Here is a 15,871-nt window from a genome sequence, read left to right on the forward strand (position 1 = left end):
GGAAACACTTTTTAAGAAAACACAACAAACACTTTCTCCTTCAAGCAAACCCAACAAAGTCACACAAATCTGAAGAAGTCCTCAATGGACAGTTTAGTCATCCTCATCTTTCAATAGCTAGTTGGGTCGTCTAAATGAACATTCTGTCCTGCTACTTGGGGGGTCAGCAGTCGCCTGCATGGTATCTCATGTCAAGCCTGCTGGAATTTGAGCTCGCTGGTTTATATGCTGCTATCAGGTCCTCGATGTGTGTGAGCGATAAATGTGCCATTTCTTTTCACAAATGGAGCGTTGCATAACAGTTTGTGGAAGAGCGAGAGAAACAGATAATGTCCAGACTCTCAGTAACAGTAGGCCACTTCACTTTTGTGCGACATCGGCCTCATCAACACAGATATCAGATGCTGTCATCCACTTTAATGCTCATAAGGGCCACCATGACGGGTGAATAATACGGATAGGAGGTGTGCTGGAAGCCATTCTTCCCCCTGACAGGTGTAATATTAGGCTACACATCTCCTCAGTTCCGCAGATCGAGTTTCCAACAGGATTCCCCAGGTAAGATGCTCAAGGGGGCGTTGATGTCATTGCGCGGAAGTGAGCAGGACCACAGTGCTGGAACAGATAGCAGTGCCACTGAAGAAGACAATAGAGGAGGACAACCTGGGAGTCTCAACTGGAATTCACTACTGAGCTGGAGCATCAACGGGATTCAGGATGTCGCATCAGACGGGGATTCACGGTAAGCACAGTTTCATTACTCTGCAGTTTATATGGATTGCACTTCCTGCTGAACCAAAACTAAACAATAGAAACCACTATGAATACTGTTAAAACCATTGCAAATCAGCAAATTATATCTAATAATTAATCTGGTAACACTTTAGTTTAGGTCACAATTCATTGTATTAACAAACCATTGACTAACGCTAGTAGCTTAAACTACTAATTGACTGTTTATTAATAGTTAGTGTGGTAGAAGTTGGTTTAGGTTTTGGGTAGGACTACGGATGCAGAATACATTGTACTTTATAACTACTAATAAACAGTTAATATCTCAATAATTGGCAGTTAATTACCCAGCAGTTAATAACATAAATTGTGACATAAATTAGTGTTAGCATACATTTTAATGGTCTCTAATGTGCTTTGAGGCATATTGGTTTAATATACCCACAATAAAAGGTAAAATGACCAGTTTGACCCACAGACCAATGCAATTTCCATTATAACCAATATAATTTTCATTATTAAAACCATAAAACTGCTATTACAATTTCTCTATGATTTTTTGTTTATTTGGTCACACCTTACAATAAAACGCTGGTTAACATGCACGAACAATGAACAGACTTTATTTCCATTAACTGTAAATTGGATGTATTGTTCAGTGTTTGTTCATGTATTAAATACATTAACTAATACACACCTTATTGTAAAGTGTTGCTGTTTTATTTTTTGTATATTTCACCTTTAATGAAACAAATGATAAAAAGAATCTGCATTAAAATGCAAAATGAAAGACATTTGTGATTATATTAACTGTAAAGGCCTCATCAATACACATCAATGCATGAACTTTTCTTAGAATATACATTCATGTGAAGTCAAACGAAAATTATTTATTAAAGCAATTTTTTTTATTGTTTTGAGTAAAATTTTCGGTTTTAGTTTTTAGGTTTAGAAACCAAACTTTTTCTGACAGTAGTATTTGTTTGTTATGTAGATATAGGTTTGCAACAGAGTGATAATGTTAGTCTGTTTTTATGTGAATGATGATGATGATGATGATGATGATGTTGGGAGGTAATTTAAAGCTGACGGGCGGAAGCGCCGCTCCTCATCCGTCTCACCTGCACCTACATCATTTATGAGTCCTGATGCCCTGTTGCCATGGTGAGGCCAAGAATGAAGGCAACAGTGTGGAAGCAGTGTAACATTTCCTTTGTTTCAGTCTGTTTTTCTTAGTCAAATAACAAAATGCTTTAATTTAGGAGTATCTATAGTTATGATATATTGAGTTTGTTATTATAATGCTCTGTTTTACTCATTGTTGTATGAACTTTGTTGTATCCTCATATCTCTCTGCTGAAACCAGCAACTTCCGACTTGAGAGAGTTCCTCATAAAGGGCCAGAAGAGGAGCTTTCAGAGCACTGAAGATTGTTATAAGGAGCGGTGAGTAGGAGCAGGTGTTTGTCAGAGATGTTGTGTATCATACATGCAGTAGTCAACATCTGAAGTGGGTCAAAAGTTTTTCAAAATTGTCTATAGGACAAGAAATTAGTTTTTTTAAACAATCCCAAGTGATGTTTAACGGAAGAAGGAAACTCTCACAGTATTTACAGTTATATTTTTCTTCTAGAGAAAGACTTATGAAACTTAATCTTTTAGTTTGGCTGGAATTAAAACAATTCTTAAATTAAAAATGTATTTTAAGGACATATTAACCCCATAATAAAAATATATATTTCAATTGGCTACAGAACAAACCACTTTTTGTCCAATGACTGGCTTAATTAACCAAGTTAAGCATTTACATTACACTTTAAACTGAATACTAGTATCGTGCAAAATAACTAGTAAGATATTGTGATGTCATCATGTCAAAGATAGAAGAAATTAGTTATCAAAACTATTATGTTTAAAAATGTTCTCTTAACATTACTTTAAACAGTACTATATATATATATATATATATATATATATATATATATTATATATATATATATATATATATAGATATATATATATATATATATATATATATATATATATATATATATATATATATATATATATACAATTGTTGTCAGAATTATTAGCTCCCCTTTTTCTTCTTTCTTTTTCTTTTTTTTCTTTCTTTTTTAAATATTTCACAATGATGTTTAACAGAGGAAGGAAATTTTCACAGTATGTCTGATAATATTTTTCTTCTGGAGAAAGGCTTATTTGTTTATTTCAGCTAGAATAAAAGCTGTTTTTAATTTTTTTAAAAACATTTTAAGGTAAAAAATATTAGTCACCTTAAAGCTATTTTATTTCGATAGTCTACAGAACAAACCATTCATGATACAATATTTGCCTATTACCCTAACCTGCCTAGTTAACCTAGTTAAGCCTTTAAATGTCACTTTAAAGCTGTATAGAAGTGGTCTTGATAAATATCTAGTAAAATATGTACTGTCATCATGGCAAAAATAAAATAAATCAGTTATTTGAAATGAATTATTAAAACTATTATGTTTAGAAATGTGTTGAAAAAAATCTGCTCTCTGTTAAACAGCAATTGGGAAAAAAATAAACAGGGGGCCTAATAATTCAGGGGGGCTAATAATTCTGACTTCAAATGTGTGTATATATAAACAGTTGAATTTTGAAATATTTTCCAGTTTTTTCCCTTTCAAATATATGTGTGAATCGGAACATGAAATATTTGACAGATTCATTCACATTCAAAATCATGTTTATATTAAATATTTAATTAATTCGTTTTTTTTAAACAAGATATACGAATGTCATTTAGTGTAACAGTTCAGTTTATTCACTTCATATATCAAATATATTGTCATGAATATTCAGAGCAATAATCATTTGCCATTTTAAAAGTGTGGTACACTTTCATTACTGTTGACTGTAAAGTACATTTCTTTAAAAAAAAAAAAAAAGCTTAATAAAGGATTTAATAATATATTTTTTTTCATTTTGTAGGATAATAAAAGGATTCATTTTAAAGTACATTAGGGGCAAAATCTTTTTATAGTCCTTTGTCATCCTATACAGAAGTACACTTATTTTGTTGCATTGACTAATGTACTAAAACACTTTGCACTGTATAGCGTAATATGACATCATTCATTTATTCATTTTCTTTTCGGCTTAGTCCCTTTATTAATCCGGGGTCGCCACAGCGAAATGAACGCCAACTTATCCAGCATATGTTTAACGCAGCGGATGCCCTTCCAGCTGCAACTGATCTCTGTGAAACATCCACACACACTCACTCATACACTAAGGACAATTAGGCTACCCAATTCACCTGTACGGCATGTCTTTGGACTGTAGGGGAAACTGGAGCACCCAGAGCAAACCCACGCAAACGCAGGGAGAACATACAAACTCCACACAGAAACGCCAACTGACCCAGCCGAGGCTCGAACCAGCGAACTTCTTGCTGTAATATGACATTTTAAACTTAATTAAAAAATGAATAAAGATACACTCAATACTATATAGAATACAATAGTTTGCTTACTTGATAAACACACATTAAATATGTCTGCATTTGTCTGCACCAACCTGAATACATCTTTAGTGAATAAGGGTATTATTAAGTTTGGTTTATATGGCTGTTTCAGAAAATATCATCAGATATGGGATTATGGTATGGATGGATTTGAAACATAAATGCATAACTTAAATCCAAATGGATCTTAATCTTCCGGGATTACAATACAGTCATGTGTGTATGATACACACACCACACATACACACATGATCATTTGCAACTCTAACAATATATTTTTCATGAGATTTGCTAATATTATAATAATTTGCTATTCCACTTTGATTGATTTAATGCCAAAGCAATTCAAACCTTTTTTCTGATCACTTACCTACTCTTAAAGGGATAGTTCACCCAAAAATAAAAATTCGGTCATCATTACTCTCCCTTTCTGATTTTCCCCCAACATTCTTCAAAATATCACATTCTTTTTCAAAAGAAGACAGAAGTTCATAACGTTTAGAAATTCAATATTTAAACACAGTTTCAAACCACAATTGGGATTTTTGGGGAAGCTATCCCTTAAGAATGTCAAGTAAAAGCTGAAGATTTGGAGTGTGTGGAATGTTATACATGCAGTGTTTGATAACTGTTCTGTTTTTGGATTCAGACTGATAGCCGACACATTTATCTGAGGCTTCTGTAAGTAGTCTGTGTGTGTGTTATGACGTGTGTATGTGTGTGTGTTTCAGAGCAGCTGGTGTTGGGAGCATACAGAGAGGTTTCTCAGAGCTGGGATCAGGACTATGACGCATGTGTTTTCCTATGCTGGATGGCCTGGAACCCTGCTATATCCTGTACCGGCTCGACATCACACAACCCGCTGGGATATGAGTGGCTGTTTATCTCCTGGTCACCAGACCAGTCTCAAGTACGTAGGAAACACATGATAAACTAAAGCGCTCTCTCACACTTTATAAATAAAATGTTCCCTTTAGGTAAAACAAAAAAGTGAGTTAAGTATACTTAATGTACTCCACACAGGTGAGGTTAAGATGTTTATGCTGCCACCCGAGCACACTGAAGAAAGAGTTTGGGGGAAGCCACTAAATGATGAACTGTTTGGAACAGTCCCAGGTGTGCTAGACAGTGTTTTATTTGATTTTATTTTATTTGATTCTGTCCTACACTACTGACAAAGTTGTGTCACCTATCCAAGATTTAGGAGTAACAAATAATAACTTGACTTAGTTGATCACTGTCACCGAAGTGGCTTATATGAAAGGCAAAGGCCTCTAGATTATGCTTATTTGACCAAAAATAAATATGATCAGTTCGTGATTTTTAATTATTTAATTAGGCTTGCTTAGACAAAAGTCTGTCATTGAACAGAAATGATGTCAGTTTAGAAATATGAAGTCATGGAGCAGTGGGAAAAAGAATTCATGTAGTATACGACTCCCATGAGCTTGGTGGACTGCATCCATACATCCTCTGCAATGACTCAAATAACTTAATAAAGTCATCTGGAAAGGCAAAGAAAGGCGTTCTTGCAGGACTCCCATAGTTCATCAAGATTCTTTGGATTCATCTTCAATGCCTCCTCATTCATCTTACCCCAGACATGCTCAATAATGTTCATGTCTGGTGACTAGGGCTGGCCAATCCTGGAGCATCTTGACCTTCTTTGCTTCAGGGACTTTGATGTGGAGGCTGAAGTATGAGAAGGAGTGCTATCCTGCTGAAGAATTTGCCCTCTCCTGTGGTTTGAATGTAATGGGCTGCACAAATGTCCTTGATATCTCAGGCTGTTGATGTTGCCATCCACTCTGCAAGATCTCTCGCATGCCCCTATACTGACTGTAATCCCAAACCATGATTTTTCCTCACCAAACTTGAATGATTTCTCTGAAAATCTTGGGTCCATGCGTGTCCAATAGGTCTTCTGTAGTATTTGTGATGATTGGGATGCAGAAAAATCTGCCACTTTTCAAAATGATCAACTAGAAGTCAAGTTTTTATTTATTGCTCAAACAAATAATCTGAGTTATTATTTATTTTCTCAAAATTCTACACACAATACCCCGTAACAACAATGTGAATTTTTTTTTGAAACTGTTGCAAAGTAATTAAAAATAAAAAACTAGATTTTTTTAAAATATAAATTTGCTGCAATTTCAAAACATCTTTTTTCACATTGTCATTATGTGGTATTGTGTGTAGAATTTTGAGGAAATAAATTAATTTAATCCATTTTGGAAATAGGCTGTAACAAAAAATTTGAAAAAGTGAAGCGCTATGAATACTTTATGTATACACTGTATATGTGATGATTTTTTTAATCACCACTTACAGCATAAACAAAATATTTTCTACGATTTTTACACATTTTTTTGTCATATGACAAATTTATGTCATGACTTAACCTTTAATTAAAATGGCATCCTTCACTTTTGCATCATAATCATCACCTAATTACTCTGATGACAGGCCTATCACTGAAATGAGATCAACCAAAAGCATATAAACAACAACCTGATGCAGTCAACTCCCAGAGGATGAAATCAAGTCCCACCTTACATTTTCCCCACCTTACAAAAGAACAAATTCTCAGAATATTATTTTGCCACTGAAAAATTATAATCAATTGTAATTAAGTGTTTTCCATTATTTGATGCCTGAATTTCAAGACTGACCAATCACAATAAAACATTTTACAATTTTACTGACAAGTGATCTTTTACTAACTTCATTACAACTTTCAATTAGGCAGTTTCATGTACTTTAAAGTAAACGTTCTTTATCTGCATTTAATCTTCCATAAAGAAACTTTAGCATTCACACACTCTCAAAATGAAGTTTAATTTTACTGGCATACTGGAACAAATTTTCCATTTCTATAGGATCTTTCCATTGCAAAAAGTTGTATTGGAAAATGGTTCTTTACAGTTTTAATATTTTAAGAAGAAATTCTCGGAAGATTCTTTAAGGAATCAGATTTAGAGTGTAACTTTAATTTAATTTATGTTATTTATATGATTATGTATATATATATTCAGATTTTAACAGTAAACCGAGCATGTTTACTGTTTGTGCAATGTGCTCTGCTATCACCTTTGAACTCATTCCTTCATATCACATTCGTGTGTGTGATGATGTGCTATCTAAGCATTGTTTATTACTCTACATCCTGCAGGAAGACGTCTGTTTCAAGGTTATCTACGACACCTGTCTTCTTCTTCCTGCCGGCTCCCCTCACCACTGCTGAGCAACAGCTCCATCAGATCAAAATCACAGAGGTGAGGATGGACACATATATGTTTAAATCATACCAAAACTCAATCTTTTTGTCTGACTCTAATATCTAATCCATAAACATGTTTCTAATAATGCACATGATGACAGGACGAAGTGGCGACGGGTAAGTGTGCTATTGTTTCATTTCTTTAGATGAGTGTGCATTAAAGGGCTAGTTCACCCCCAAACTGAAAACTTCTGTCATTATTTACTCACCCTTCACTTATTCAAAATCTATTTGAGTTGCTTTGTTCTGCTGAATACAAGAGAAGTACTTTGAAATGGTACTTCCATTGGTATTGTATTACTACCAAGCAACCAGCGCTCTTCAAAATATCTTCTTTTGGGTTCAACAGAAGAAATAACTCAAGTAGGTTTTAAAAGCACAATAGGAGAGTAAATAATGAGGTAATATTCCTTTTTTTGGGTGATCTATCCCCTTTAAGCAGATGTTCTCTAAATATCTTATATTTTTCTGTTTAGGACGAGCGAAGAATTGTTCGCTCTGTTGCCACTGTTAGTGGGCAAGGAAAGGTAGCATCAGTTGTCTTCTGATTTGCATTAAACAATATTATTAACATAGTATGTCATGTGTTTTAAAAGAGTTAATGTGTGTCTATGTGTTTGGGTACAGACAGAGATCAACGTGGAGAGTAAAAACCCGGGACTTTGCAGGGTTTAGCATTCCCATTGCAGGAGGAGGCTAACATGCTTTACAGCAGTTTAAACACAAGCGCATCAATTACATTCAACTAGTAAGTGCTACACACATTCACTAACTGTGTAGACTGACACTACATTATTTTTAACAGTGCATCAAATGAAATTATGGCAATAATATAAGTGGACTTAATGCTGTTTTAGTTGTATTTTTCTGATTAATAAAACAGGATTATCTCTGCAAACTAAGAGCTATTTTAAATAAAACCTATGCATAACTAACATATACTATAAGATACCTATCATACACATAAGACAGGCTATACAACAATTACAGTATTTATTAAGTGATAAACATAAGCAATGTGTTAACTTTTTGGTGTCTGGTAGATTAAAATAAAATCTTTAAAAAACCACACAACCCTACATACAAATGAGTTCTTCAGCACTCTTTGTGTGTGAGATGTTATTTAGTGCTGCTAAGTGCGTCTTTGACTTGTCATCATAGGGGAACCAATTTAAATGGAGTTTCTAAAAAATTTAAATTCTCACCCTCATGTGGTCTTATTCTGTTGAACACAAACAAGACATTTTCAAGAAAGCTAGAAACCTGTAACCATTGACTTCCACAGTATTTGTTTTTACCATGGAAGTCAACGGTTACAAGATTTCAGCTTTCTTCAAAATACTTTGTTTTGTGTTCAACAGAAGAAAGAAACTCAGAAAGATTTGAAACCACTTGAAGCTGAGTATAGTGTAGTGTAGTGTAGCGTAGTGTAGTGTAGTGTAGTATAGTATAGTATAGTATAGTATAGTATAGTATAGTATAGTATGGTATGGTATGGTATGGTATATTATGGTATGGTATGGTATGGTATGGTATAGTAATAGTATAGTTATAGTATGGTATAGTATAGTATAGTATAGTCTAGTGTAGTGTAGTGTAGTGTAGTATAGTATAGTATAGTATAGTATAGTATAGTATAGTAAGTTAGTATAGTATAGTATGGTATATGGTATGGTATAGTAATAGTATAGTTATAGTATGGTATATAGTATAGTTATAGTATGGTATAGTATAGTATAGTATAGTATAGTATAGTATAGTATAGTATAGTTATAGTATAGTATAGTATGGTATGGTATGGTATGGTATGGTATAGTATAGTATAGTATAGTATAGTTATGGTATGGTATAGTATAGTATAGATAGTATAGTTATAGTTAGTATAGTATAGTATAGTATAGTATAGTATAGTATAGTATAGTATAGTATAGTATAGTATGTAGTATGGTATGGTATGGTATGGTATAGTATAATATAGTATAGTATAGTTATAGTTATGGTATGGTATGGTATGGTATGGTATGGTATGGTATGGTATGGTATGGTATGGTATAGTATAGTATAGTATAATATAGTATAGTATAGTTATAGTATAGTATGGTATGGTATGGTATGGTATGGTATGGTATAGTATAGTTATAGTATAGTATGGTATGGTATGGTATGGTATAGTATAGTATAGTATAGTATAGTATAGTATAGTATAGTATAGTATAGTATAGTATAGTATAGTATAGTATAGTATAGTATAGTTTTTCCTTTTAGGTGAACTACAATATCTCTTTAAATGCTATATAACACTATATTAGTTCTTCAGTTGTTATTTGGGATGGTTAAGGTGCTTAATCATTAAAGATATCAAAAGTTGAAATAAAAAACAAATATAGGTGTCAAGTAGCGCTTACAATTATCTTGAGCCATGCTATTAGGCACAATTTAGAGTGTATACTTCAGTCTTCAGTGTCAAATGATGTTTCAGAAATCATTCTAATATGCTGATTTGCTCCTCTAGAAATGTGTATTATTAAAAGTGTTAAAAAACTGCATTGCCTAATATATTAGTGGAAACGCTGATGCTTTTTTCAGGCTTTTTGATGAATAGTTTATTCAGAAAGAACAGCATTTATTAGAAATATAAATGTTTTTAATCAATTAAATCCATCTTTGCACAATTACTGAACACAATTAATGACATTTAAGTTTCAGAAATACACTCAAAAAATTATCTTTTGCTGTGTTTAAACTACGTATTCAAAATGAGCTGAAACTTTAAGCTTGAAATTTTTTGGGACAACTTAACTGTTTTATGTTCAAACGACAACTTAATCGATTTGTGTTGGGACAACCTGAATGAATTGTGTGCACTGTAAAAAATGCTGGGTTCCAGACAATCGATTTGTTAACAATTATGTTAACCAAATAGATTTTAGAAATGTAAATGGATTAAACATAAAGCACCTAAATTCTACCAAGAAACTCAAGAATTGTGTTGTTTCAGCTCATTTTAAATAAGTGGTTTGAACAAATAGCAAACATATTTTTGAGTGTATGATTTTACTGCACACAGGCTTTTGAATGGTAGTGAATGATTTAATGTTAAGCTTTATTTACACACACTCCATATCATTGTATCATCTTTAAGAGGCTAGATACTGAACGAGAGACTATTGAACTGGTCCACACTAGTCCAACAGAGACCAAAGAGCTGCCAAGCAGAATCCCCACTGATGCCCCGCGATACCACTTCTTCCTCTACAAACACGCACATCAAGGACAGCCTCTGGAAGCTGTAGGTTAGTGTCAGTATCTCTATAGACCTTGCTTCCGTTTGACGTTTTTTTTGTCTTAAAGCTAACGTTGGTCATGTTTGTGTTGGTATATGTGGAGCAGTTTTCATCTACTCCATGCCCGGGTATAGCTGTAGCATCAAAGAAAGGATGCTCTACTCCAGCTGTAAGAATCGACTGCTGGATGAGGTCGAAAGAGACTATCACATAGAGATCGCCAAAAAGGTACACGAATACGAATTGCTGAACATCAGTACCTAAGATTATGCAGTCAATTATTTGATAAAATGAAGTGTGAAATGTGGGACTCTTCACGCTCTAGTTTTTAAAGCCTTAAAGGGACCTCATATAGAAATCTGATCACATATATTTAATACATGCCATATATGCAATATATACACTCCAAAATATTTTATTTTAAAAAATGATTTAAATTCAGCTGAAAAAACTCAATTCTTGAGATTATTTCGGGACAACTTAATAGTTTCATTTTAATCCACTTAAAATATTTAAGTTAAATAAATTTGTGTTGAACATGAATGAATTGTGTGAAACCCAGCATTTTTTACGGTACAGTTAAAATATAGTAAAATATATATATATATATATATCGTATCGTATCGTATTGTATCGTGTCATATCATGTCATATCATATATAACATGGTATTGTATATCATATATCACATTGTATAGTATCATATCATATCACATATCTCATCTTATCGTATCACATTGTATCATATCATATATCATATCATATCATATCATATCATATCATATCATATCATATCATATCATATATCACATGGTATTGTATCATATCATATCATGTATCACATTGTATCATATCATATCATATATCACATGGTATTGTATCATATCATATTACATTTCACATATTATCGTATCATATCGTATTATGTCATATCGTATCATGTCATATCGTGTGGTATGGTATCATATCACATATCGTATCATATTATATCGTATCATATTGTATCGTATCATATATCATATCATATATGTTTAATTTGCATATATTTTCAGAAATCAGATTTCTATATGGGAGAGTTCACCCAAAAATTAATTATTCCTCATCATTTACTCACATTCAAACTGTTCTGAACTTATGAATTTCTTTCTATTGAACACAAAATATTACATTCTGAAGAATGTTGGGGAAAAGCAGCTAATGAGATCCATAGTAAGAACACAAACAATGTGGAAGTCATGGCTGTTTTTTGCTCTAAAATTGTTTCCTTTGTGTTCAACAGACAGGACATTAGGACAGTTCACTGAAAATACTGTCAAATCATAGTTGAGTCTTTAAACAACTGTCAGCAAAGTGAACTGTGTAAAAGGAAATAAATTTGCAGTTAAACTATTTACATTAATTACTAAAAATGTTAAAAACTGGTATAATATGAAGTGTGTATTCAAACTGTATCATGGCACTTTGATCTGTTTTTTTAATAAATTAAATTATATGCCTGAGTTGGTCATCTAAATTACTATATGTATATATATATTCTTACACAATATATTGTTTCAAACCATTACAATGTCAAAGAAATTCACTCTGTTAAAATGTAGAATAAAATTTTTAGCATCAAAAGTTGTCAGAGCAGAGATCAAGCTCCCGTAATGCTGAAGACATAAAAAAGCTGTTTAGCAGTTTAAGTTTTCATGAGATTTCTGAGAAAAACACTAATATGGTAAATTCATTTGCCTCTTACAAAAAAAGCTGAAGACATAATTGGTGAAGATTGTGTCAGTTAAGATAAACATTGCCAACTTTATTTATATTTTCTCCAACTCAACAGGATTTACAAATACAATTACAGATGCAGAAAAAAACTGAATGATAAATGATGCGTATGCTCTAAACCAGGGGTGTTCAACTCAGCCCTGGAAAGCCAGTGTCCTGAGAGATTTTGGCTGTTTCTCAATTACAAGAACGCAGAGAACGGACTTGCGTTCTTGTGGAGACCAGTCTTGCCAAGTTACCTCTGAAAAAAGAACTCGGGAGACCACAAGAACAGAGAATGCGTCCTTTGAGAATTGAGATGATGCGTTCTTCCTGATGGTCACATGACCTCCACACGTGTTTTTAACAGAAAATTATTTAAACATTACAGCCTCCATACAACGATTTAATGTTTTTCCCCTTTTCACAATATATACTATGCACAAAGACCTTACAAATATATGCTGCACAATACAAATAAAACAAATTTTAATACGAATTTCAACAAATAAACTCCCTTAATGTGTTTATGTCTTTATTAAGATTTTTATGGTAATGTTTACCTTCACCGTCTCATTTAGGGAAACTCCTGAACTTTAATAATAAATCTATATAAAATGCTGCGCTTCCCACCTCCTTAATTCCCGGGAACTTTCACGCGTCCTCCATTCTTGCGGTCCTGAGTTCTGGAACTGAACATTGGCAGTTGATGATGACGTTACATGAGAACATGAGGACACAAGAACGCTGAAGAACGCATATTGAGAAACAGCCATTAGCTCCAACCCTAATAAAACATACCTGAGCCAGCTAATCAAGCTCTTACTGGATATACTAAAAACTTCTAAAAGCAAGTAGATATACTAAAAGCAAGTTAAACATAAACAAGCTAAACATAGCAGGACACTGGCCCACCAGGACCGGTTTTGGACATCCCTGATCTAAACAAATTACAGCAACACTAAAAAAAAAACACACAACACGGCCATCCAAACAAATATTCACAATAACATTACAGGTGTAAGTAGATAGATACAGTTCTTTTCAAGATGCTGTCAATTATCGATCTATACCTAGTGGGAAGAACATTGCCAGCTCTAAACATACAAAGCAACAATTTTTGCATTGTTAAAGAAAAGGATTTTGAAATAAATGACTAATATAATAATTATGGGGTGACATGGTGGCTCAGTGGTTAGCACTGTCACCTCACAGCATGAAGGTCCTGGGTCAGTTGGCATTTCTTTGTGGAGTTTGCATTTTCTCCTCGTGTTCACATGGGTTTCCTCCAGTTCCTCCGGTTTCCTCCTCAGTCCAAAGACATGCAGTATAGGTGAACTGAATAAACTAAATTGGCTGTATGTGTGTAAATGAGTGTGTATGTTTCCCAGTACTGGGTTGCAGCTGTAAGGGCATTCACTGTGTAAAACACATGCTGGATAAGTTGGTGGTTCATTCCACTGTGGCGACCCCTGATGAATAAAAGGACTAAGCCGAAGGAAAATTAATGAATTAATGTAGAATAATTATTACATTATTAAAAATATATTTGCATTAATTGTATGAATTATTTTTGCTAAATTGTCACATTTATTTATTGCTTTTTATATATTATTGATCGTTTTTATATTCACTACCCTTCAAAGAAATCGGTTTGGTAAGTTTTTTTCAATGATTTGGAAAGAAGCTTCTTATGCACATTTATTTGATCAAAAAGTAGACTGAAAAGGGTACTATTTTGAAATATTATTCTATTTAATATATTTAAAATGTAATTTATTCCCATCATTAAGAGCTGAATTTTTAGCATCATCTCTCCACTGTAAAAAAATTTTAATTACCAGTGTCTTTTTATTTACGGTTGTGAATTGTATTATGGGACTTTGAGTTTTGATGTTTAAAACTCAACTCTACAGTTTAACAAAGTGACTTTTATTGAATATTTTAGTAGTTTGAAATAATAAAATGTATAAGAAATAATATGTAGAATAATAAGTCTTAAAATAAAAATAAGTTTTTGTAGCATTATATACAACACCGACCCAGACAATACAAAAGTCACTTTTTTCTAACGTTTCAAGGTTAAATGCTATTGGAAGAAAGATCAAGGTCCTATAATCCAATTTAAAAGCCTAATTAAATATGGAAAAAATTCGGAAAAATAAATATGGAAAAAATAAGGAAAAATTCTATGATGAAATTACTTTTGATACATTTAAATTGTTTTTAATTGTACTGCTCTCACATTTTTGCAAGTTAGTGAAAGTTCACAGAGCTACCTTTTGACATTTACTTTTAATTCTTTAAGTAATTCAGTTAATTTGTGTGTGTGTGTGTGTGTGTGTAGATGGAGATTGACAGTGGAGACGGGCTGACGGAGGATTTTCTGTATGAAGAGGTATACCCGAAACACCATGCGCTGAGGCAAGCCTTCAGCAAGCCAAAAGGGCCAACAGGGAAACGAGGGAACAAGCGGCTCATCAAAGGAGCGGGAGAGAATGGAGATGAGAGCTAGACTCTTAGGCCTACAGTAAAACAAAACGTTTTAAATGACATTTCATTTCACCCTCAATTCTCTGTAGCCCTTTTCTTGCCTGAGCTGTACCTTTCCTTGTTATTATTTTTTATGTTAGATTTTAATAGTCTCCTTTCACTCTGAAACACAGTCTGGCATGGTTTACAAGGCCACATAAAGGTGTTGTTTAGGTGATGATTTTTATGTAATAATTCCAAATAAAATTCATTAATCTGTCTTATTAAATCTTTTCTTGTCCTATTAAAAGTAATTTATCAGGCCTCTCAACCATTTAGCAGAGCACATTTTGACATAAAAAAGAGTGTATGTGTGTGTGTGTGTGTGTCAAAATGTGCTCTATCAAATGGATTGTGATGAGCCCTCCATTGAAATGTTTATTCTTTTTTCATATTTCCCATGTGATGTTTAATGGAGCAAGGACATTTTCACAGTATTTCATGTAATATTTTTTCTTGCTTCTTTATGTTTGGCTTAAATAAATGCGATTTAATTTATAAATATTAGATAATATTTACATTAGATAAATTTATCTATTTATTAGATAAATATTAGGAATTTATTGCACTTTAAACTGAATATTTTCAAAATAACTTGTAAAATGTCATGTAATGTCATCATGGCAGAAACAAAAGAAATTAATTATTATAAACTGGTTATTATTATGATTAAAAATGCGTTTCCTCTGTTAAACAGCACAACAAATAATTATTTTTAAAAGAATTGAAAGTTTCCAGGACGGTTAGTTATTTTGCCTCTAACTGTATATATTTCA

General features: G+C 32.9%; 1 protein-coding gene across 1 annotated transcript; it reads left to right on the forward strand.

Moving 5' to 3' along the window:
* Positions 1–61: 61 nt before the first annotated feature.
* Positions 62–15,290, forward strand: twf2b (twinfilin actin-binding protein 2b). The gene is given in 17 exon segments (XM_056468213.1): positions 62–742; positions 2,099–2,130; positions 2,132–2,177; positions 4,977–5,042; positions 5,045–5,094; positions 5,096–5,155; positions 5,269–5,329; positions 5,332–5,361; positions 7,421–7,468; positions 7,471–7,523; positions 8,005–8,055; positions 8,156–8,185; positions 8,188–8,224; positions 8,227–8,276; positions 10,671–10,821; positions 10,919–11,040; positions 14,911–15,290. Coding segments are annotated over 17 exon segments (1,080 nt in total). The 5' UTR covers positions 62–717; the 3' UTR covers positions 15,079–15,290.
* The last annotated feature ends 581 nt before the right edge of the window (positions 15,291–15,871 follow it).

The sequence above is a fragment of the Danio aesculapii genome, chromosome 11, assembly GCF_903798145.1.
Source record: "Danio aesculapii chromosome 11, fDanAes4.1, whole genome shotgun sequence".
NCBI lineage: Eukaryota > Metazoa > Chordata > Actinopteri > Cypriniformes > Danionidae > Danio > Danio aesculapii.